The 21,754-nt window shown below is 37.1% G+C and overlaps 1 protein-coding gene across 1 annotated transcript in view; it reads left to right on the plus strand.

The window, feature by feature from the left end:
* The window catches only part of MPP6 (membrane palmitoylated protein 6), a 43,811-nt gene that overhangs the window by 14,502 nt on the left and 7,555 nt on the right, over positions 1-21,754 (plus strand). Inside the window, 11 exon segments of the mRNA XM_019616465.2 lie at positions 3,234-3,352; positions 6,780-6,932; positions 12,961-13,113; positions 13,601-13,828; positions 14,797-14,928; positions 16,168-16,267; positions 16,841-16,861; positions 16,864-16,908; positions 17,970-18,131; positions 19,779-19,981; positions 20,389-20,517. Coding sequence (XP_019472010.1) covers positions 3,236-3,352; positions 6,780-6,932; positions 12,961-13,113; positions 13,601-13,828; positions 14,797-14,928; positions 16,168-16,267; positions 16,841-16,861; positions 16,864-16,908; positions 17,970-18,131; positions 19,779-19,981; positions 20,389-20,517 — 1,443 coding nt within the window. The 5' untranslated portion in view covers positions 3,234-3,235.

Here is a 21,754-nt window from a genome sequence, read left to right on the forward strand (position 1 = left end):
ATCAGATTTGATGGAAGAGTCACAGCTGAGAGCTTGTTGAAAATCTTTTTTTTTTTCTTAGGAAGCGTTTGTCATAGTAACTTTTACTTCTATTTGATTTGAATTTACTGCTGTAAGGTACAGTATGTAGATTAAGCCTTTGAAGCATCTGCCTTTGCTTATCTGAAGAGGCATACATGAATTTAGGATGAGTTAATTCTGGTTAGTAAATTCTGCATTCATAAGTGAAATTTCTGTGCTCTTAGACACGAGGATGCATGGTAACTACTACAAAGACCAGTTTACACGCCTTCCCCCTGCATCTTCCTTTCCCTTTTTGATAAGGGGTTCAAATGACAAACTAGTTACTTCGAGTATAGACTCACCTGCTCAGTAGGGATAAATTGTTCAGTGCATGTACACAACAGAATAGTATGTTCCTGCTGAGTCTTGCTTCAGGCTTTAAACTTCCAAAGTTTATGAAGATGTTCTTTGAAAATTGATTGTGGGAATTAGGTGTGTGTGTGTTTTCCCTGTCACTAAGCCAGGGGCTCTAGTGAAGGTGTCCCATTGTAATCTCATTTTCTCTTAGGAGTCCTATCTCAAGCTCTGTTCTGTTGGTACTTTGTTCCTGAGAGTCCTTTACTTCAACACCTTGTCTCACCTGAAAGCCTCTTTCTGCTGCTTAGTTCCTATGCTATCTGGAGGCTATTGTCAAGGTGTGTTTCTTGTAATGTCTGTATTCCTTGCTCCTTCCTTCAACTGTGCTTATTACCTATTATTCTCACAAAAGCAAATCCTTTGTTGTGATGAACATTAGAAGCTTTACCCAGGCAGCTCTTTGAATATGCAAAAAAGGTTTCTATTTGGAGGGAGAAGGAAGTAAATAGTACAGCTTTTAAAGTTAATATGTTCTTACCAGTTTCCTCTAAAAGATGGAATGGGGAGAGACAAGAGACATAGTTAATACTTCCCCCAAAAGAAAAGCAGACACTTCTTTTTTGTTTGACACCAAAGCACTCAACAACACGTAGCACTCCTGAGAACCTGGCTTATGCAATTTGACAGCCTACCAGGCTATTTGTTCACTGTGGTTCTTGGATGCCTGACTTTACATTTAAGTTCTCCTCATCTTTTTTCCCTCTCTCTCCCCCACCTTCCCCAGCAAATAACCTCTCTCAACATTTCAAGGGCAGATGTGCCGAATAAGAAGAGATGGGAGACTCAAAGGCAGCGTTTGATAGAATATTTGGATTTGGTGACCTCTAAATTCCTTAGTTCTATCTATTTCTCAAGATCTCTTAACTGAATTCAGAAAGTGTTACATAGGAAACAGTTTATTAACATGGAGATATATAAGGAATGCCTTATGCATTGGTAGCTAGACTCCTCAAGATGTAAGACATACTTAGTCTGAGGAAGACAGGGACTATTTCCAGGTTGGTTTGGTGACTTTATCCAACGTGTTATCACTAACAGCACCTCGTCTATTGAAAACATAGAAATAGTATTGCTTCAGAATCTGAAAGCACAGTTTAAGTGTCACTTTTCTTCCTTCCCATGGTTTCACAGAGGATTTGTGCTTTGGAAGCGAGAAGCTTGGTTAGAGCATTAAAAAAATATGAAGTCTCTTGACATTTGCTGCTGTAGTTAAAATGTACCATACAAGATGATTTGATCGTTGAAAAGTCAGCTCTACTTGAGGGAAAGTACAGCCAGAAAGTATTTTCTTGGAATGGAATTGTCTATGAAACATTCAAATTAGAAAGTAGGTGTTGAGAAATGCTGTTGTTCTCTTGCTTTGCCGTGTTTCATAATAACTTTCATTATAAAGCAATGAGGAGAGTTGAGGGTAAATTCTTGTGTGGAGGGGGGCGATATAGGCTTTCTGATTATCTTGACATATGCTGCTATGCAACATGAAGAGTATTGCAGTACACAGTATTTTTTTCTAACACTTTTGTTGAGGAGCTTGACAGAAAAATTTTTAGTAGGCCTATGTATGTGTGTGTCTGAATATGCAAACATAACTCTGCAAGAGTTTGACAACACTGTTAGAAAAAAGAACAGTGTAGGTTTTTCACTGCTAAAGTAATGCTAACAAGATGAGTGTATTTAATTGTGTGTTGGAAGAGGTGAAACAAATCATTTACTTTGTGAAGGACTTCATAATTTTCTTCAGTGATGTACGCTTGTGTGCTGAGCCTGAGCTTGCATACACTCATCTCTGCAGACTTGAAGCTAGCCTAGGAAGTGCCTGCAAGGGGCTGCTGCACACACGCTCAAATGCACGAGAACTCTGCAGTGTGTGAATGTGCTGACTGCTGTCTAACATAAAGGATCTGTTTTCTTCAATTCTATCTTAAATGAAAGGGTTGAAGGACGTGGTTATACAATAAATTCTCATCACCTCATAAATGACATTGTGAGACAGGACAGTGGGGATGGTAGGATTTACAGAGCTTTCCTTGAGCACCATTGTTCCCTTTCAACCCAAGCTACTGTAGTTCTCTCTGTGGGCTGTTGATAGCCAAGAATATCTCCACTGGGAAAACCATGCAAATACAGTATGCTTCAAGTTCTAAGATACACTTCCCGATACAAGTATGTTGTGGAGCCAGCTTGGTGTTAGCATTTACAGCACTTAGTGCCAGAGTGCAGTAAGTCAGAACTGGGGGCTGTAAATGACTGCTGGGAGTGCACGCAAGTGTTGTCGAGATCTTCCTTAGCAATACATTTTTGGTTAAAAATAATTGAAGTTGTATTCATTTCAAGAACAGTGACATCTGCCCCTAGAAGCATTCTAAAACTTACAGTTGTTTGGTTTATGTATGAGGGCTGAAAACTTTCTGTGAAAGAGAGATGAAACAAAACAATCACAGGTTAGTTGCTTTCATTGTATTTGGATATTATGCATATCTAATTTATACGTGAGATTTTTGTCAGTCTTTAAGTAATAGTTAATGTTTAATCCAGGCCCAGAACATTCCTTCGAGTTGACTGTGATGCTAAGGATTTGGATAGATAACTTATTTCCATCTTTCAAATAAAAGAATATTAGTTTATCCATTCTGCCTGCTTGTGCTCAGTAGTTAGCTGTTTAAAATCTCTAATTCTAATACCGTGGTGGTTTTTTTTGAGTTTTTGCTAATTATCCAAGTCTATTTTGCTCAATACTTAGGTTTTTCTTTTGTGTTTTTGTTTTGTTTTGTTTGTTTTTTGTTTTTTGTCTTTTTTTTTTCTCTTGTCAGCAGCCATGCAGCAGGTACTGGATAACCTTACTGATCTGCCGACGTCGACAGGCGCTGAAGAAATAGACCTAATTTTTCTCAAAGGAATCATGGAAAACCCTATTGTAAGATCACTTGCTAAGGTATTTCAATGTCCTGCTCTGAATAGAATCTGAAAATGTTGTAACTGGTACTGTTACATGAAACACTGAGTATGGATTGAGGTGTGCCTTTGATGTATGGTATGTCTTGTTAGAAGGCTTAAAGGTGTTCTTGAAAACAGAGTGTATTTGGTATAATTTCTGTGTACAACTATTTATTGATACATGGGAGATCTAGAGGAAAGAGTAAAACTCAGGGACTTTGGTAGTAATGTGTTAATGTTATTTATGAAGATAATGTCAAAATACTTGAAATCAGAGATATTTGGTTTTAATAGCCTTGTGACACCTGTTGTGTGCAAAACCTATATCTCTTGTTTTCTAGCATTTTTTCCAAAGATGAAAAGTGAGAGCAATAATCTTCTTTCCCCCATGACATAAACAAGTTGCCTTTTTGGCTCAGAATGACTTTCTGATCAACCCAATGAAATATGCTCTCCAAGCCCTTTCCTAGATCTCAGAGTAATAGTTGGGTCTTTGATTGGCAGCAGTCAGACATGGGCTAGCCTTAGTTTTGGTCTTACATTACGTGACTACCTTATTCATAGATGGTAGTATTCATTTATAAGTATCTAAGGTGATGTTGACACTAAAATTCTTTAGACCCTAAAGTTAAACTGTAGCTTATTTTATCACAAGAAAATGCAGCCAATATCATATAGCACTTGCATTCTTTCTTATTCTTCATAAAAATATATTCCTTACAAGAGAAAAAAGAGTTAACTGAAATATAGCTGTCTCTTTAATATGAATAAATATCTGAAGCAATGCCCTGTGGGCAGCCAGGAAATATCCTGTACAGCTAAAGGATCATTGTGTACAGATTTTGCTCTATAAAAAGCTGGAAAGGAAAACATAAGAGTTTGTGTAAGAATTCACTTTTGTTTAACTGTTAATTACAAATAGAACGTTACTCAGAAGAGAGAAGCAGCAATATGTGTACTGACATAAAGTAGTGATTAAATAAAATGGGGATTTAGCAGGGTTTGAGATTTCAAGGTACACTTGATTATTTACTTCATAGAAAATAAGATTAAACACACTCATCCAAGAGACCCTTCCATCGAGTCACAAGGTTCAGAGTGGATCCCCTAGTTTTCTAAACTCCTTGAACAGCAGAGGTAAGGAATCTAGATTTGGCTGAATTCACTCCTAGCCCAGACTTGGTCAGTGGTTTGTGTGCTCAATCAATCTACGATATAATCTTAGCAAGCTTACAAAGCTTAGCAAACTATTCACCTACTGAGGGTTTGTAGCAGCAAGGAATTTCTTGATGTTGAAGTGTGAGGGGTCTCTGCAGCAGCAGCGGTACCCTCAAGAACTGTCCCTACTTGTGGGCAGATCTGTTACGCAGCCAGCTGCCATGCAGGAGAGCTCAACAGGCTCTTGGGCTGCTCATTATTTATGGAGTAAGATGACTGATTCACTCACATTTACATACCGACTACAGATGTTAGTTTCTTTCAAATTTGTCTTGAGTCAAACATAGACTAGCACAGTTGTTAGGTGGGCAGATAGCTCAAATTAGCCCTTGGCTATTGTCTTTTATTTCCCATCCGTCTGTTCTCAGCCGGATGCAACCTTCATAACCGGTTTCACCCATCACGATTGCCACTGGTGGTTATCTGCTGAAGTCAGATGCAGCCATCACAACCATCCATGGTGTTTATCACTCAAGCAGTGGCAGGACAAATAAAAGTCAATAAAAGTCAGGTCAAGAAGAGCACGCCACTGCACTGTTCAAAAACACTGGTTACAAGTTGAAGAAGTTGCATAGGAATAAAAATGGAAACAGTGGAAGTGTCTCATCTGTTGGTGAGAGAACTGAAGAGGGGAAAATTTATGTGCTAAATTTATTGGAGTTAAGTTAAAGCACTTTGTTGATTCGAGTTGTTTCTAGCTGCAGAATCTATTACGTACTTCATCTACAATATTTATCATGAAGAAAATGTTTATTGCAAAGAATTTGTAGTTTTCCAGTAATTCCGAAGAATCTGTAGTTGTCCAATTATAATGTAACATTTAATTAGCAGGAATTTAACAAGCAGATTTAAAAAAAAAAAGTGTAATGGAAACAGACATGATCTTAACTATAAACTTGCTTTCTCAAGAATGCTGGAAGGTTTTAACTGAGTCCATATGGCATGACCACACTCAATTTTTTTTTTTTTTTCTGATTCATTGAACCCCAAACTTCCATCCCAGACAGTAGATCTAAATGAGGACAAGGTCAAAATGATAACACACTTCATGAATGACACGCATGGAATTTGTACCAATACATTTGCCTCTAAAAATAGATCAAGTTCATTTTTCTATTAGAAATGCTAGTTTTATCAGAATTGTGAATTCTCAGAGAACTCTGAGATTGTCAGACTATTTGTGCACATTAATTTCAGACCAGCCAGAAATATAAAAAGCCTTTTCCTTTATTAGAATCACAGAGTCATAGAATGGTGTGGGTTAGAAGGAACTTCGAAGACCAACTAGTTCCAACTTTCCTGCTTCCTTATGAGGAACACCTTCCACCTGCCTGGAGACCCCTCCAGCCTTTTCAGACTGTTTCAGTTTGCCTCTTACCCTATCAGTGAGCAGTAGTGGAAAGAGCCTGATTTCATTTTTTTGTACTCTCAGGTATTTGTACACATGGATGAGGCCATCCCCCTTAAGGCTTTCCTTCTCCAGCCTTAATGTTCCCAGCTCTCTGTCTTTCTTCATAGGAGAAATGCTCCATTCTGTTATTTTAGTGGCCTTTCTCTGAGCTCTCTCCAACAACTCCCTCTCACTGTTGTTCTGGGCAGCCCAGAACTGGACATGGGTCTCCAGTTGTTGCCTTGCCAGCACTGAGTTGAGGGGAGTCTGCTGGCAACGCTCTGACTAATGCAGCCCAGCATAGTTAGCCTCCTTTTCTGCAGATTGTTTTTCAGAATTCCTTTAAATCGTCAGACTTTCTTTTCAAATTTGCCATTCAAATACATTTGACTAGGAGGAGCCTCAGATAAACTTTTCTCAAATGCAGACTGTGTTTTTCCAAGCCATTTGCATAGTTCCATTTTTGTTCTTCTAGAAGGTCTGCTTGTCCTGGGTTCTGAAGCAGGAAAAGTCTGAGGCTTGATAGTGTTCAGAGAGGGCTGTTTGATGAATGTAACATGGAGGCCATAGAAAGTATGGACATGCAAGCATATCTGACAGGTGCTGCTTTTAAGGTTTGTCATGTCACATTGTCAAGGACACAGAATCCATCAGCAGCTTACAGAGACAAGATGTACAGATTAGACTATATGTAATTGTTCCTGTTTTCCCACTGAAGGATGCACTAAGAAATTAATTAAAAAGTTTAAAATTTAGAAGTACTATTTACTTGAAACTTAATTACATTATAGTCGTATGTAATTATTATGTCTTACAGGCTCACGAGAGACTAGAAGATTCTAAACTTGAGGCTGTCAGTGACAACAACCTGGAGCTGGTGAATGAAATTCTTGAAGACATCAGTCCCTTAATAAATAAAGATGAAAATATTGCAGAATTGGTTGGAATACTCAAAGAACCTCATTTTCAGGTGCCTCCTTTTTACTCCTTTTCATTTTATACGACCCACAGCATTACTGTGCACATATGGATCTTAGTGTAATAATGAAACAATAACTGAACTATAGCCAACTTTAATGTAGGATTTTACTCTGGATGCGGGGTAAAGTAGTAGTCACATGGAGTTAAGAATGAACATGACTTTAGTCTTTAACACTTCAAGTACATCTTCATTCGTGGTGTTGTCTCTATTGTAAGTCTCTATGTGTACTGGAGGTTACTCCAGTGCTTTATTCCTAGCTTGTCCAGGTGGTCTCAGTTCCTGATACATTCTGCATTTCAGTTCAGCTTTTTGCATTCATACCCATGTCAGATGTACAGTTTGCAGAATGAATTAACTTGATTCTCTTATGCCATGTGATCTACATTGAGCTTAAATTGCAACTTTACATCCTTCTTACTTAACATGATGTTCTGTTAAACATAAATGAAATTTTGACATATTTTTGTTTTCCCATTTCTGCTACTCTATTACCAGGTTCCATATTGCCCCTTAAAGATTAGGATTTGTAAATCCTCATTGGATTCTGGACTTTCTAGGCTGGCTTCAACTTGTTTTGGTACTTTGCAGTAGGTCTAAATAAAAAAAAATAACAAACCTTTTGCTACAGCATAAACACATCCTTTCATAGATAGGTATAGAGCCATATAAACATTTTTTGTTATTATGTTTAATCATGTTTGGTTGGTTTTTGTTTTCTAAATTTTCAGTTGTACGCTATACAGACATAATGGTGTGCATTACTGCTTAACATGGATAGGCACTGGAAAGGCTGACAAACTGTGCCATGGCCTGTTGGAACTAGGGAACACTTTATTACTTCAACTTTCACCATTGTAACTGTTAGTGAATGCTGTTCTGAAAGTTTGTTGGCCTCCCTTGTGCTCTTATTTGTGCATCGTTACTAAGGGACCAAAGGGTTTGATTTAGAAACTTACTGGTGAATGACCCTTAAAATCAGTCTTTGATCTAGCAAAAATTGGGATTGGAAAAGCAGAGGATGAGTTTGGAGGAATTGGTAATTACAGTGCAAAAATATTTCAGTCATTCTGTTTTTATTGTTGTTGTGTTTTCGTTTAGAAAGTTCTAATTTATTTTGTATCATCGTCAGACTTACAGTTATACTGTTTGATTCTTTTTTGGAAACTCATTTTAAAAATGCATGTCATATTTATTGCATGCTTTGAAGAAGATTGCATGTTCCTTCTTACACTGTTCCATTGGGTGAGTCATGAGCATGTACGAGAAATAAGCTATTTCTAGGGCTCCCTGCTTCATTTGGTGCAAAAACTGGATGGTACGCAAAGAATCAGGTGGGAAGCTAAAAGAAGATACTACTTAATGGATAAGGTAGTTAAATGTTGCCTTTTGAGAAGTAAATTATCACTCACTTTGTCAGAGTTCAGGAGTTCAGAATTACTGAGTTCACTTAAAAAAGAAAAGCCTAAAGCAGCTTAAGTTTTTGTGCTTCTGTTTCCATCTGGAGGCAGGCAGAAAAACAAAAATCCCTGAGGACAAAGCTGCATTATTTCAAGTAAGCTTTTTTATTTAAGATCTCTCTCTCTCTCTCTGAAAGTTAGCACTTTCTTTCAGAGTAGTTCGTTATCCTTTCTACCTCATTTTTTCCATATTCCAAATTCTTCACGGAAGATAAAATGAAAAAATTCAGTGTGATTTGTAATAACAGAAAATGTAATTTTCATTCTGTATCCAGTTCAGTGAAATTGTGCAGCAAGCCACCAGGAAGAACGTAACTCTTAAAGTTTCATAGATTCTATCGTGTAACTGTTTTAGAAACTGGTTATCTATGTTTTGCAAGTGAGTGGTACTGCTTTACCACAGTATCATCTTGCACTTGTAACCTACCTTGGCATGTAAGTGTCAAATGTGATATGCAGGTATTTGGTGCAACAGCATATTAAGATGCATAGTGCTGAAAATACTAAACTATGGAATTGGACTTTTTTTTTTTTTTTTTACACTTTTACAGAAGATAAATTGGGTAGGGACTGGCTTATGGAATATTCATGCACTTATGATTATACTATTATGTTTGACTATCTGTTCCCTTTCTTTTCTCTTTTCTCATTTCATCCTAGTTTTTCCTCCCTTCTACTTTTTACCCCCTTTTTTAGTTTAATTACATTTTTCAGGGGTCAGAGTGCGGAAAATATTAAGCTCTTATGAATTCCACAGTTTAGATGGTTTGCTATCAGGGCGGTATGCATGAAAAAGCCATACACTGCATAAGAAAAGTTATAGCAAGTGTTGACAGTAGTTGGAGAGCAGAAGTGGTGAGAGAGTTTGCCTCGGGGGAAGAGCGAGGAGTTGGAAGCATTGCACAGTTGGGGAGGTTAAACATGCAGAAAAATCACTTCTGCTGTTTATGGAAGAGCTTATTCAGTTCCTTTCACCTTTCTCAGAGTTATGCAAACTGCTTTTAATAGTAAATTCTGTTGGCAATAAATACTTCATCTTAAAACCTCTCCCCCAAGCCAGTTTGAAATGAACCTGTTCTATTGGAACATAGCTGGGCAAATAGTTACCGTGTGGGTCAAGCAGTCTTCATAACCTGCATAAACCATGCTGGGAGGTTTCTGATTGTGGATTTCTTATTTTATTTTATTTTATTTTATTTATTTTATTTATTTTATTTTATTTTATTTTAATTTCATTGCTTATTTTGTTTGAAAAACGAAGATTTGAATTTGGCTTCAGCACTGAAGAGAGCCTTGAAAGTTTAATATTACTTTGTTTACAGAATTTAGAACTGAATTTAGAATTTAGAATTTAGATTTCTTTTTTACCTGGCAAATAAGTACAGCCACAGAAAACTAAAGAACATGTTCTAAGTTAATGGATTACTTTTTGACAGTGTCTTGCAGAAAGGAGCCATACTGTCTGCCACAGTACTGTTTCCAGTGTTCTGTGTCTCTTGTGAAGTGCTGAGAATTCTTCTAAATGCCTTACTCAGGCACCATTGCTATTGTTTCCATGAGAACCTTTCAACAGTTACTCAGTGCTGGCTAGCTACTGATGCTGTTTATTTATAATATACTTAGGAAAATTTGAATTATTTATGATGCAGACCGCTCAGTCCATGTTGTTTTGTGGACTTTTGCCTGTGGTATTATAAATGTTCTATCACCAGTATGGGAAAGGTCAGATTTCAGGGGAGAATTGGAGTTGCAGGAGCAGAAGATATCACTTTTTCAGATACCATAGGAAGGAAAAAAGTCAAATCCATGTAACTATGTTTCTTCAGTCACCCAACTGTATTACTAAAATAAGAAAGTAACTGTGATCAACATAAAATGTTGAAGAGTGATCCAACAATATTTACTTGGCCTCTCTTGCCAGGTCACTTTCTTTTAAGTGTTCCTCAGGACAATACACCGTGACCCATCTTGATGGAAACAGTCCTTTAAACCTGATGTAGAATCATAGAATCACTGAGGTTGGAAAAGACCTCCGAGATCATCTGGTCCAACTGTCCACCTACCACCAATATTTCCCCATGGAACCATGTCCCTTAGCACAAGATCTAAATGTTTCTTGAACGCCTCCAGGGACGATGACTCCATCATGTCCTTGGGCAGCCCGTTCCAGTGCCTGACCACTCTTTTGCAGTAGAACTTTTTCTGACATCCAGTCTGAGTCTTCCCTGGCACAACTTTGAGGCCATTCCCTCCAGTCCTGTCGCTAGTTATGTGGCAGAAGATGCCAACACCCACATCCTCAACCTCCTTTCAGGCAGCTGTAGAGAGCCGTAAGGTCTCCCCTGAGCTTCCTCGTTGCCAGACTATCTATTCTTGTGTTTTGGAAGTGAGAGTTAATTATGGGAATATAGTAAATGAACTATATGGGGTTGTTTTTTGCTTTTGTTTTGAAAACTGATACATTTCTTGTCTCAAATCATTTTGTAATTATGGGCAGCAATTTACAGTCCCTGATAGTCTTTCTGTGACTCAGCTATCATGGAAATAGCAGGAAGGAGATTTTGTGATTGACAGATGGTTAAGTAGCAGTTGAAAGAACTCATGCTTGTCCATGAAATGGAATGAATAAATAGGATGAGAATGTGAACAATGAGATGATTTTTAAGAACTGAAGAGTATTATGGAGCATGTTAATTGGAAAAGAATGGCACTGTTTGTCTAGTAATCATTTTTTGGCTGTGGATTCAATTGTAATCCATAAATTAGATAACTGTTAAGGGCAGTGAGCTGTACAGAATGCTTGTGTGTGAGCTTTGTGAGAAACTGAGTGGTTTGTGGCCAGAAATTTTGGCAGCAATTGTTTTATAGCATGTGACCAAAAGAGAAAACTAGAATTATCACACAGGTCCATCTACTTTGTTTTGTCTGTGGTAATGTGTCAAAAGACATAGCTGATACTAGTTGGTGTCATTTTGGAAATGTAAAAAGGGTAAAACACATTGCTCACACATGTGAGCAAACAGAGATCTGCTCTCCTGGTTTTTGGATTGGATGCATCTTGGATGATGAAGAATTAGACATTGCTACCATCTGACTGCTGCTTGATTTAAATAAATAATTGTGTTTTCTGTTTCATTTGATTTGGTTTATGTCCACAATATCAGAGCAGCCACAAGCCTTCACGGTCTTAAAAGCAGGGGCAGAATTAGTAGCAGAATTAGTCGCTCCTCTAATCTCAAGTTAAAACATCAGCAGGGTCATTTTGTAGTGGGCAGTGTAAAATGGTTGCTTGCTAATGGCACTTTGAGGATTTTCATGTTGAGCTGCTTAGCACTGTGTTAATGTGGTTGCACAACTTTTAAGTTAGAGGTTACTTACAGAAGAATGGAACAGGCTGCATAGCAAAATTGTTAAATTCAAAGGCCTGTCCTCCTATTTTCTAGTACTGTTTGCTGATTTCCTCTAGCATATGTGTCACTACCACTGATTGCCCCTATGATGTCCTGTTCTGTGTGACTTCTCTTTATCTACTTATTTGAACCAGTCAGTAATGTAACTTATGACCGTATCTCATCAGGTCATTTTTGAAACAAAACTGCTTATGTTGCTTATGATAAGATAGGCCTAACAGCTATCTCTCCTGCTTACTTGTTTTTTTTCTGCTGTATGTGTCAGAGAGACAGTGCAGCCTTGGACACTTTTTATTGGACTACGTTATGTGGTGGTTGTAGTGTGTCCCTTTTCTTCTTTAACATAGGAAGCCTCTGCCATCCAGTACACAGGTTTTATCTTGCTTTACCTGTACATATTGTCTTAGAAATATTTTAAGTCTTGAAGCACTTTTTTTAATAAGAAAATTAAATATAAATTTAATAATCCTCCAGAGATGATTGTATTTGTTTGGATCTTCTCCTTTTCATCTGTATTTACATATGTGAACTGGTGAAAACACCATAAATTATGAGATATAAGCTCTTGCTTTCCAAAAGTGAATTCTGTCAACTTGGATTAATTTGCTGTTAGAATTCTGCAAGCATAAAGTACTCATTCTGCAGATTGCTAGAAATTCTTACATACCTGCAATTATCTTTAATTTACCCTTACTTCCAAATTAATGTGGAGGAAATCTTTTTACATTAAACACAAGTATCTAATAATGAGTTATGTTCATCTTTTTGCAGCTGCTTTTTTGTTTACTTTAACCATTTGCTTGGATACTGTTTCATTGGGTGAAGCTCTGTTGCAGTTAATCCTTTTTCCATCTTCTTCCCAGTAATTTCACATTTGCCTCCCAGAAAAATTATATTTCTTCTGTGTTTCCTTAAGATGAATCACTTGTATTTACATAAGAGAACATATTTGCCAAGCCAGTAGGGTAAGCAGGACATGAGAGTGCTTCTGTTTCATACAAATATAAAAAATGATTTTTCGTGTATACCATATGAAATATGTTTTCAAATCAGATTCTAAAATGTCAGTTTCAGTGGTTGTCAGCACAAATCTCTCTTAAAAATAATTATTTCATTATATTAAAAATAGCCTTTTCTGTTCTCTTGTAGTCACTCTTGGAAGCGCATGATATTGTGGCTTCAAAATGTTATGATTCCCCTCCTTCTAGTCCAGAAGTCAATAATTCTTCAGTGAACAACCAGATCGTTCCAGTTGATGCTATTCGTATTCTTGGAATTCACAAAAGAGCAGGAGAACCTCTCGTAAGTGATTCAAGATGAATAAGTCTTTAAATTAAAGCGTAAGTGAAAGCATTTGTGTGTGCCTAATTTCTTGCATTAAGTTTTAATTCTTAGCTTTATTATACTGCGTAATTTAATGGGTCATGATTGAGAGGTAGGAATAGGGAGATTTCGTGTGTGTTCTCTACCCTGTTCTCTCTAGGAAATCATGGCCTAACGAACAGGAAGTCAATAGGCAGATTTACCTGCTAGCATAACTGACTAACACAGCATCTGTTTGGTCTTCACACAAAATGACAGGACTGCATGCAATCAAGAGCAACGAAAATCTTGTCAGAAAGTACTCTGTCACTTGATACTTACCTGTACTCGACTCTTACATTGTATTATTGTCTGATTTCACTGGGGGAGACAGTGTCCCATAGATGTATATTTTTTGCTTGAGATGATGGTAAAATGCAATTGAAATTCAGACAGTGGTAAACTAGGTGTTACGTACTTCTTTCAGGGTGTTACATTTCGAGTTGAGAACAACGATCTGGTTATAGCACGAATTCTGCATGGTGGAATGATAGATAGACAAGGTCTTCTGCATGTAGGTGACATTATTAAAGAGGTGAACGGCCACGAGGTTGGAAACAATCCAAAAGAATTGCAGGAACTGCTGAAAAATATTAGTGGCAGTGTCACTCTGAAGATTCTTCCCAGTTACAGAGACACGGTAATTCCTCAACAGGTCAGTAGCTCTTTTCTAACATTTCTGTCAAAAGATCTTCTACTTGGTACTTGAGTGAGTAAGGTTAGGAGCAGGCATGTTTTGAGATTTTTTGTGTGTGTATTTAATGCTAGCAAAAGGGGTAATACTTGTATTTGCTTTAAAGTACGTATTACAAATGAGATTATTCAGTGTATTGAGATGACATGTCTGCTTAAAAAATTATTAGTATCTTAGACTGATAGGCATTTTTATTTGTGCAAATCTGTTTCTTTCACCTCTGATGACCTAGCCACAATCACAATGAACTGCAGTAAAGTGCCTGTGTTGTAAATGATCCGTGTCCAGGTAGTGTTTCATGGAATTCAGATATACGTGTTGCATTCAGATGAGCTTGAATTTGTTGACTTTAGGATGGAACTTCTGCTATTGCAGTATACGGTCAGTTTATCCAATGCAGAAATGATTTGTTGCTGTAAACGAGAGCATTTGAAACATCCTGTAAGACTCCTTCAGGTGGTGAATGTTAATGCCCATGAATATAATAGGTTATGCCTCCATTCAGCATATTTTGTTTGTCTTAAAACATTGAGTTAATAGCAAACGAAATTCTTAGGATCAAACAAACCTTGAGAACAGTGCTTGACCTCTGAGAAATGTTTGCGTTTCTAAGTAAGTCAAAGTTAGATTACTAATTAAGTTGCATATACTGAAGTGAAAACATGAATACATTGTCCAGTCGAGCATCTGGCTTTTTATTTTTGTCTTGGTGCTCCCTTAGCTAAGGTTTGCACTGCAGATTATTTCTGCTCTCTCAGCTGGTTTACTCTTTGCAAGTTTTTTTTCCATAACTTGCCTCTTGCGAAATGCAAATTCCATCATATCAAACTTGTTATGCTATAGGTAAAGACACTACTTCAACTTGACAGATGAGTTAATGAGAATGTATTCTGTAATGTTTAAGCACTGTAAATTTTTCCACGTTTCAGGTTTTTGTGAAATGTCATTTTGATTATAATCCACATAATGACAACCTCATCCCATGCAAAGAAGCAGGGTTGAAATTTTCTAAAGGAGAAATTCTTCAGATTGTAAACCGGGAAGATCCGAATTGGTGGCAGGTTGGTAAATAAATCAATATATTTTTTAAAAAAAGTTCATTTCATTAATTTCCTTTATAATAAACTCTTTAATTTAAACTACTTAACAGTAGACAGAAGAAAAATATTTACATTGTTATCTGGCTTCAAGCTCTTAGTATTGAAAGTGAAAGTATGAGCAGTTGCAGTAGTAGTGCATAGAAATACATATATTACAGTGGTATAAACTGCTTATGTAATACTGTGTTTTTACTGTTACTGCTGTTTTTATGAACACACACATGTTCATAACTGAAGTGCTCAGCACTGTTTCAAACATGAACAGCTCATCATGTGAGGGGATGCAGAAAATTTATTACTGCCAAACTAATTAACTTCAGAAGTTGAACAATCTCAAACTTCAGAGTAGTTTGACATTTAGCTTACATGCTGTCTTTGAAATAAATTTTTCAAAATTCTTCAGCTTGTAACTTGTGGGTGTCCAGAAGAAATCAATCCAGTGCGCTTATAAACACCCTTGATGAGTGGCAAAAATGAAACAAATATTAAACAAATATATGAGTATTGTTGCAGGTTATGCCACTGGAAAAGAAAGTTAGATTTTTCCTTGGCCATTCTGTAAGTGGTAAACTGTTACTGGGAATTCGTGAACTGTGAAAAATCAGTGAATCACTAATAGGTAAAAGCATACATCTTGAAAAGCAAACAGGTCTTGTTAGCAAGTGACAAGCCAGCTAGTTATGGAAAAGTGTAACATCTCATAACTGTGTGTTTGTATGTGTTAAGCTTGCAGAGAATTGGGCCTGCCATTAAATTATTTTTTAGAAATTCTTAGCCAGGCTTTCATTACCAAGAATACTTATGTTACTCAGATTTAAATCTCTAGTTTCATAGTACAGAAGCCTGAAGGCATTGATGACATCTGTACGTAACATTCCCAGTTTGTAAAATGACAGTTATTAAGCTATGCTGGAACCTGTTTGAAGTTGTTCAAGAATACAAAATAAAGGTACTGTGTACTACAAAGCCTTGAATTTTGTCACTTTAGAGCCATAGCTGTTGAATTCCATTTCGGATTTTTATGCTGGAAGTTTATGGCTGGCTACAGGAGAGTAACAGGATGGGAACCAGTTACTGCAGATCCTTCACCACTAAGAAATTTGGTCAGGGTAAAAGTCAGTCATCAAGATGTCATGAGAAGAATGCTTCTTACATGTTTCCTCTGATTTTTTTTTTTTATTTTATTTTTTTAATTTCCAGGCTAGCCATGTCAAAGAAGGAGGAAGTGCAGGACTCATTCCTAGCCAGTTCCTGGAAGAGAAGAGGAAGGCTTTTGTTAGAAGGGACTGGGACAACTCAGGTGAGGTTTAAGAGGTTTCACGGTTATGTTTTGCTCTGACTCAGTTTGTTTCGCTTTTATTATCTTCTCAGATACTTGAAAATTGTTGTATGGGAATACTGCTAAATGCTTACGACTATGTGTGTATGGTTTTGGCTTTGAGTGAAGGTCAGAGACTAAAGTATGTGCTTAGTCTTCGTAGATACACGAATCAGTTCTACTACCTGATGAAAGGCTAAGTGAGGCGGGAAAGCTGTAAGGATTACTCTCTTTTATTCAAGATGTTTTTATAATACGCGTTGAAAATTAAAAGATATTTTTGAAAGATTTTTCTAGGATTTTTTCAACTTTCTTGGAGAACTTTTTTCTTTTGTGTTCTATTCTTACTACACTCTGTAATGTATACGAAAGTAGATGTAATGTCCTTCCGTAAAATAGATGATTTGGAAAAAGAAACGTAGTAATTTATTGAAAATAGTCTTTTTAAGTGCAATTAATGTAAATTTACACATGTTCATGGAAATCAGATATGTAAATACTTTCAGGAAAAATGTTGAGCAAAAATGCTGATTTTGTCTCAATTTTTATTTGTAGGGCCTTTCTGCGGAACAATAAGCAGCAAAAAAAGAAAAAGATGATGTATCTTACTACAAGAAATGCAGGTATCTTTGAATTTTACATATGAAGTTCTCTATGCTTTTAAACTTGAATAGTCTGGTGTATCCAAAGGTGAAAGATTTGCAGTGAAATATTTGGCTAGGGCAGTGAAGTTTGGTCAGGGAAATTTGTTGTTTAAAAGCAATTGTGACCAGTGTAGATAAAATGGTGCCAAGTTTCAATAGGTGTTTCAATAGGTTGAAGTTAGAGAAGATCTTTGTTAGAAGAGGAAAAAAAATTATAACTTGGTAGTGAACTAAGGGAGGTGCTCCTTCTCTGCTCAGCACTGGTGGGGCCATACCTGGAGTCCTGTGTCCAGTTCTGGACTGCCCAGAAGAAGAGACAGATTATTGGAGAGAGCTCAGTGAAAGGCCACTGAAATGTCAGTGAAAGGCCACTGAAATGTCAGAATGGAGCATCGTGGAGCATCTCTCCTGTGAAGAAAGACTGAACGAGAAGTAGGAATGTTTAGGCTGGAGAAGAGAAGGCTAAAGGCAGAGGTCGCATCAGTGTGTAAAAATACCTGAAGGAATGTGCAAAGACAACAGAGCTAGGCTCTTTTCAGTGGTGCTCAGCAAAAGGATAAGAGGTAGTGGGTACAAAATGAAACTCAGGAATTTCTGAACATCAGGAAACACTTTTTATGCTGTGGATGATTAAATGCTGGCATGGAATGGTTGTGGAACCTTCCTTGGAATTATCCAGTAGCCACCTGGATGTAAGTGGCTGTTAGTGGCCCTGCTTGAGCAAGGGGATTGGACCAGATGATCTTCAGAGGGTCCCTTCCAAACTCAACCATTCATTGATTCTGTGACAGCTCTCTAATGGTTAATCACAGTTTTCCCATTCTGATGACCCTAGTAATTTCTCCTTGGAAATAAACGCAATAATCCGACCTTAGAGTTTTCACAAATATGTTCTATTTCCATATGAATTTAATGCAAGAAAGCTTATATCAGTCCTTGTCATTTGACTATTATTTATATATATCCATTTTGGTAGAACTCATTTTTTTCTTACATTACTGACTAGGTATTAACTATTTTTTGTATTCTTCTTAATATAGAATTTGATCGTCACGAAATCCAGATCTATGAAGAAGTAGCCAAAATGCCTCCTTTTCAGAGGAAAACACTGGTCTTAATTGGGGCCCAAGGAGTGGGACGAAGAAGCTTGAAGAACAGGTTCATAGTACTGAATCCTTCTAGGTTTGGAACTACAGTGCCATGTAAGTTGTCAGCACTCCTGCTGTAGTACCATGTTCTGAGTTTTTCATCTGAAAAACATGTGAAGTTTATCCCATTCATTGGTGGTAGAAGTAATTTCTCAGAGTATATGAATTTTTATTGTGGGAAAACAAAGAAAAAAACATTCTTCATCTTCTCAGACAACAGAACTAGCATAAGACAACAGTTAAGATATTTGCAACTACCAATTAACTATTACTGCTGCTGCAGAAAGCCACTATTTAAGTATCTGCTGGATTCTTTCAGTATCAGTTGCCATCGCTTGAGGGGATTGCAGAAGTTGCTAGCAGTCTTCTGTAATAATCAGCCAGTGGAGTTTTTCAGGTCTGCTGTTTAGTTTTTCATCTGTAGAAGCATCCTAGGCATTATAAAAGTATTGGAAGTGTAGGGAGAGGAAAGATGTAAACTTCCAATAAAATGGGAGTGTTTGTGATCTGTAGGGTCCGTGTGATTATCTGATGTTTTATTCCACCTGGCCTCAAACCCGTGATCTTTTTTACTCTCAGCTTCAGAAAAAGGATCTTCTCCCCTTCTCCATTACTGAAATATTTGTTTTCTTGTCTTTGCTACAGTTGGTTACTTTTGCTCACTTAAGGGAACCAGGTGGTGGTGGTTGCTTTTTTTTTTAAAAAAAAAAGCCTGTCAGTCTTCTGTTTGAACATAGATGCGAGACCCTTAGCTACAATACTATTCTCCTCCTGCCACCTGCCCTTCAGAATTTCAAAGCCAATCTGTTTCCAGTTGGTAAGAAGTAGTGCTGATAATAGGAGAGGAGGAACAGGTCTTAAATTGGATGAATTGTGCGTGTGGGGAGAGAACCTTCTCTTTCCTTATGTGCTCACTCTCTAACCATTAAAACTGGCCAGTGCACAAACCATTTGTGAAACTATTAAAAAGGTTGAGGGTACCGTGTTGTTTTTTTTAAATGAAATCTTCCTTTGGAAATCCCATTATTTATTATTGGCAAAGTAGTATGAAACTTTGTTACTTCAACTTTTTTCTCCTTTTTAAATGCCCTCAAAATTACTGATGTCTCTAAAACACTGTATCTATAAATAAGTAATGTAATGCTGTGTTAAAATGCTTTCACTTGGAGCTCTTGAATACCCTTCAAAGGTATCAAAATAGACTTTCCCAACCACCTGACAGTTTCATCATGTGTATTAAATCTGTGGTTTGTTGTATATGACATCTCTACTTTATATTGAGATTTTTCAGTAGGATAATCAGTAGTCAGCAGAATCAGGCCTCAGTTTCTTTGATTAGAAGAAACTTCTGATTATTCACAAAAGATGTTTTTTTATGTATGTTGGAAAATGGCTGAGATGAATCCACGATGCCCTAGGTTAAAGCACATCCTTAGCATTGAGACCAGGAGTAATGCAAAGGAAAAATAAATATCTAAGGGTAAGCAGTGTGTAGGAAAGAACAGAAATAAAGAGAATGGGAAGGGCTGTGTACAGTCCTGGAATGTATGCTAGAATAATTGATGATTCTGTATATGGAACCATGATAATTACACTTTATTCCTTATCATAATCTCCATAATTTAAAGGCAGCCCAATCTTGGGCATGTATTCCAAGTACAAAAAGATTAACATTCAGTTTGTATTTTAAATTTTTTTCAGTCACTTCACGAAAGCCAAGGGATGATGAAAAGGATGGACAAGCATACAGATTTGTGTCACGAGCTGAAATGGAGATGGATATTAAAGCTGGCAGATACTTAGAGCATGGAGAATATGAAGGAAATCTTTATGGCACTAAAATTGATTCTATCCTTGAAGTTGTTCAGACAGGAAGGACCTGCATTTTGGATGTGAATCCACAGGTATATCATTCATAATGTTACACTCAAACAGGTGGAGTATAATGTTGACGAGACATGCCTTTAAATCTGAAGGCTTCTTACCTGGCTGAAAGACTATGCTGCCAACTGGATTTGTGTGTTATGGAACTTAGCTGGAGTAAGTTATAAAGATGGTAGGGAAAAAACAGATTCTGCATGGAAGTGGGAGCCTTGCACAGCAGCAGTTGCTCTTTTTAACCAAGAAAAAATGATGCTGAGTATTTCAAAAGGCAATGTAGGAATTTCTGAAATAGAATTAAAAATCTTCACCAATCTTGTATTTCTACTGACTGTAACATAATAGTTTTGCAGTGCCCCTTAAGTAAAGGGGATGTTTGAGTCATTCTCATTCTTTTTTTTTCCCCCCCTCTCTTTTTTATTGCTTCCAGGCCCTGAAAATACTGAGGACTTCAGAATTCATGCCCTATGTAGTGTTCATTGCTGCTCCAGAGTTGGAGACTTTGCGTGCTATGCACAAGGCAGTGGTAGATGCTGGAATTACAACCAAACTTCTCACTGTAAGCAAATTATTTCATATTTACTTTGCTTTGAACAGGATGTTCTTAATTTATTTTTAATTTTATTATTATTATTTTTTTTCTAAAATTAAAGTCTTCAAGAAAAGTAAGGCAAGATATTTACTAGGAATTAATCAAACACTGTATAAGGCAGAGTGCTTCTTCCTTAAAAATAGCCTTCTTACAGACAGTGTTGATTACAAGAATTACTTGCAATGTATTCTTTGGGAAGTGCCACCTTTGATTATTTACAGTGAGTTATAGATACCTTGATGGCAGGAGATGTTGTTTTATATAAGTGCCTTTCCTTCACTTCACCACCTCACCCCCAGCACAGTTGTTTTTTCAGGTTTGTCTTTATGTTGTAGGTGTGCCTTAAAAATGTAATCTGTAATCCTTAGGAAAGACATTACAGACTGTTCAAAACAAACAAACAACAAAACAGAATTAAAATAAACAAACAAAAAAGCCAAACAAAGCAACCAGAATTCAACTGGACCTCATTTCCACTGCTGCAGCAGCACACGCTGCACCAGAAATGGCTGAGAGCTGCCAGAAAAAGCAGCATTGAATAGCTTCTCCTCCTGTGACGTTCCTTGGATTTGTCACGTAAAGCAAAGTGGTACATTTTATTTCTCAGATCCTGTCTTCTTTTCCAAGACCCAGCAGAGGCAAATGAGAGGCATAGCGAATTATGAATGTTCTGTATGGGTTTGAACTTTCCCACTGCAGGACCGGTCCAAAAAAAATGAAAAAAAAAAAAGCTCAGTTAATGGGCAGTTAATGAAATCATTCTCTACGCTCAGCAGTACGTCTTCCCCTTCTGGGAAAAGCCCTGGCATGCTGACAACTCAGCTGTAGTTGTATAGCTTAGATAGTAGTAATACCTTGTGTGATGCTGATGGGGCATTACAAGCTATAAAATGGGAAGAGATTTAATTTATACTGAAGGAATATGGGATTTTTTGTCTTTTTTTTCTCCTGAAACTTGTGAGATTCTGTTCTGTAAACAGCGTGAGAAACTGTCCAGCCCTAGTTGTGGACGCAAGTTGTTATGGATTCTGGTATGTCTGTGGGTGCTTTGTGTTTCCTCCTTCCTCCAAACACTGGCTTTTGCCTTGTGTAATCAAGAGGGAAGATTAAGACTGTCCAGACAAGTATAAAAGTAATTTCCTGCACTTAATAAAATTTGATTCCCTAAGGGACATCCTTGCTTTTGTTTTATTTCCTCTGTGAA

This window comes from Meleagris gallopavo, chromosome 6, assembly GCF_000146605.3.
Source record: "Meleagris gallopavo isolate NT-WF06-2002-E0010 breed Aviagen turkey brand Nicholas breeding stock chromosome 6, Turkey_5.1, whole genome shotgun sequence".
Lineage (NCBI taxonomy): Eukaryota > Metazoa > Chordata > Aves > Galliformes > Phasianidae > Meleagris > Meleagris gallopavo.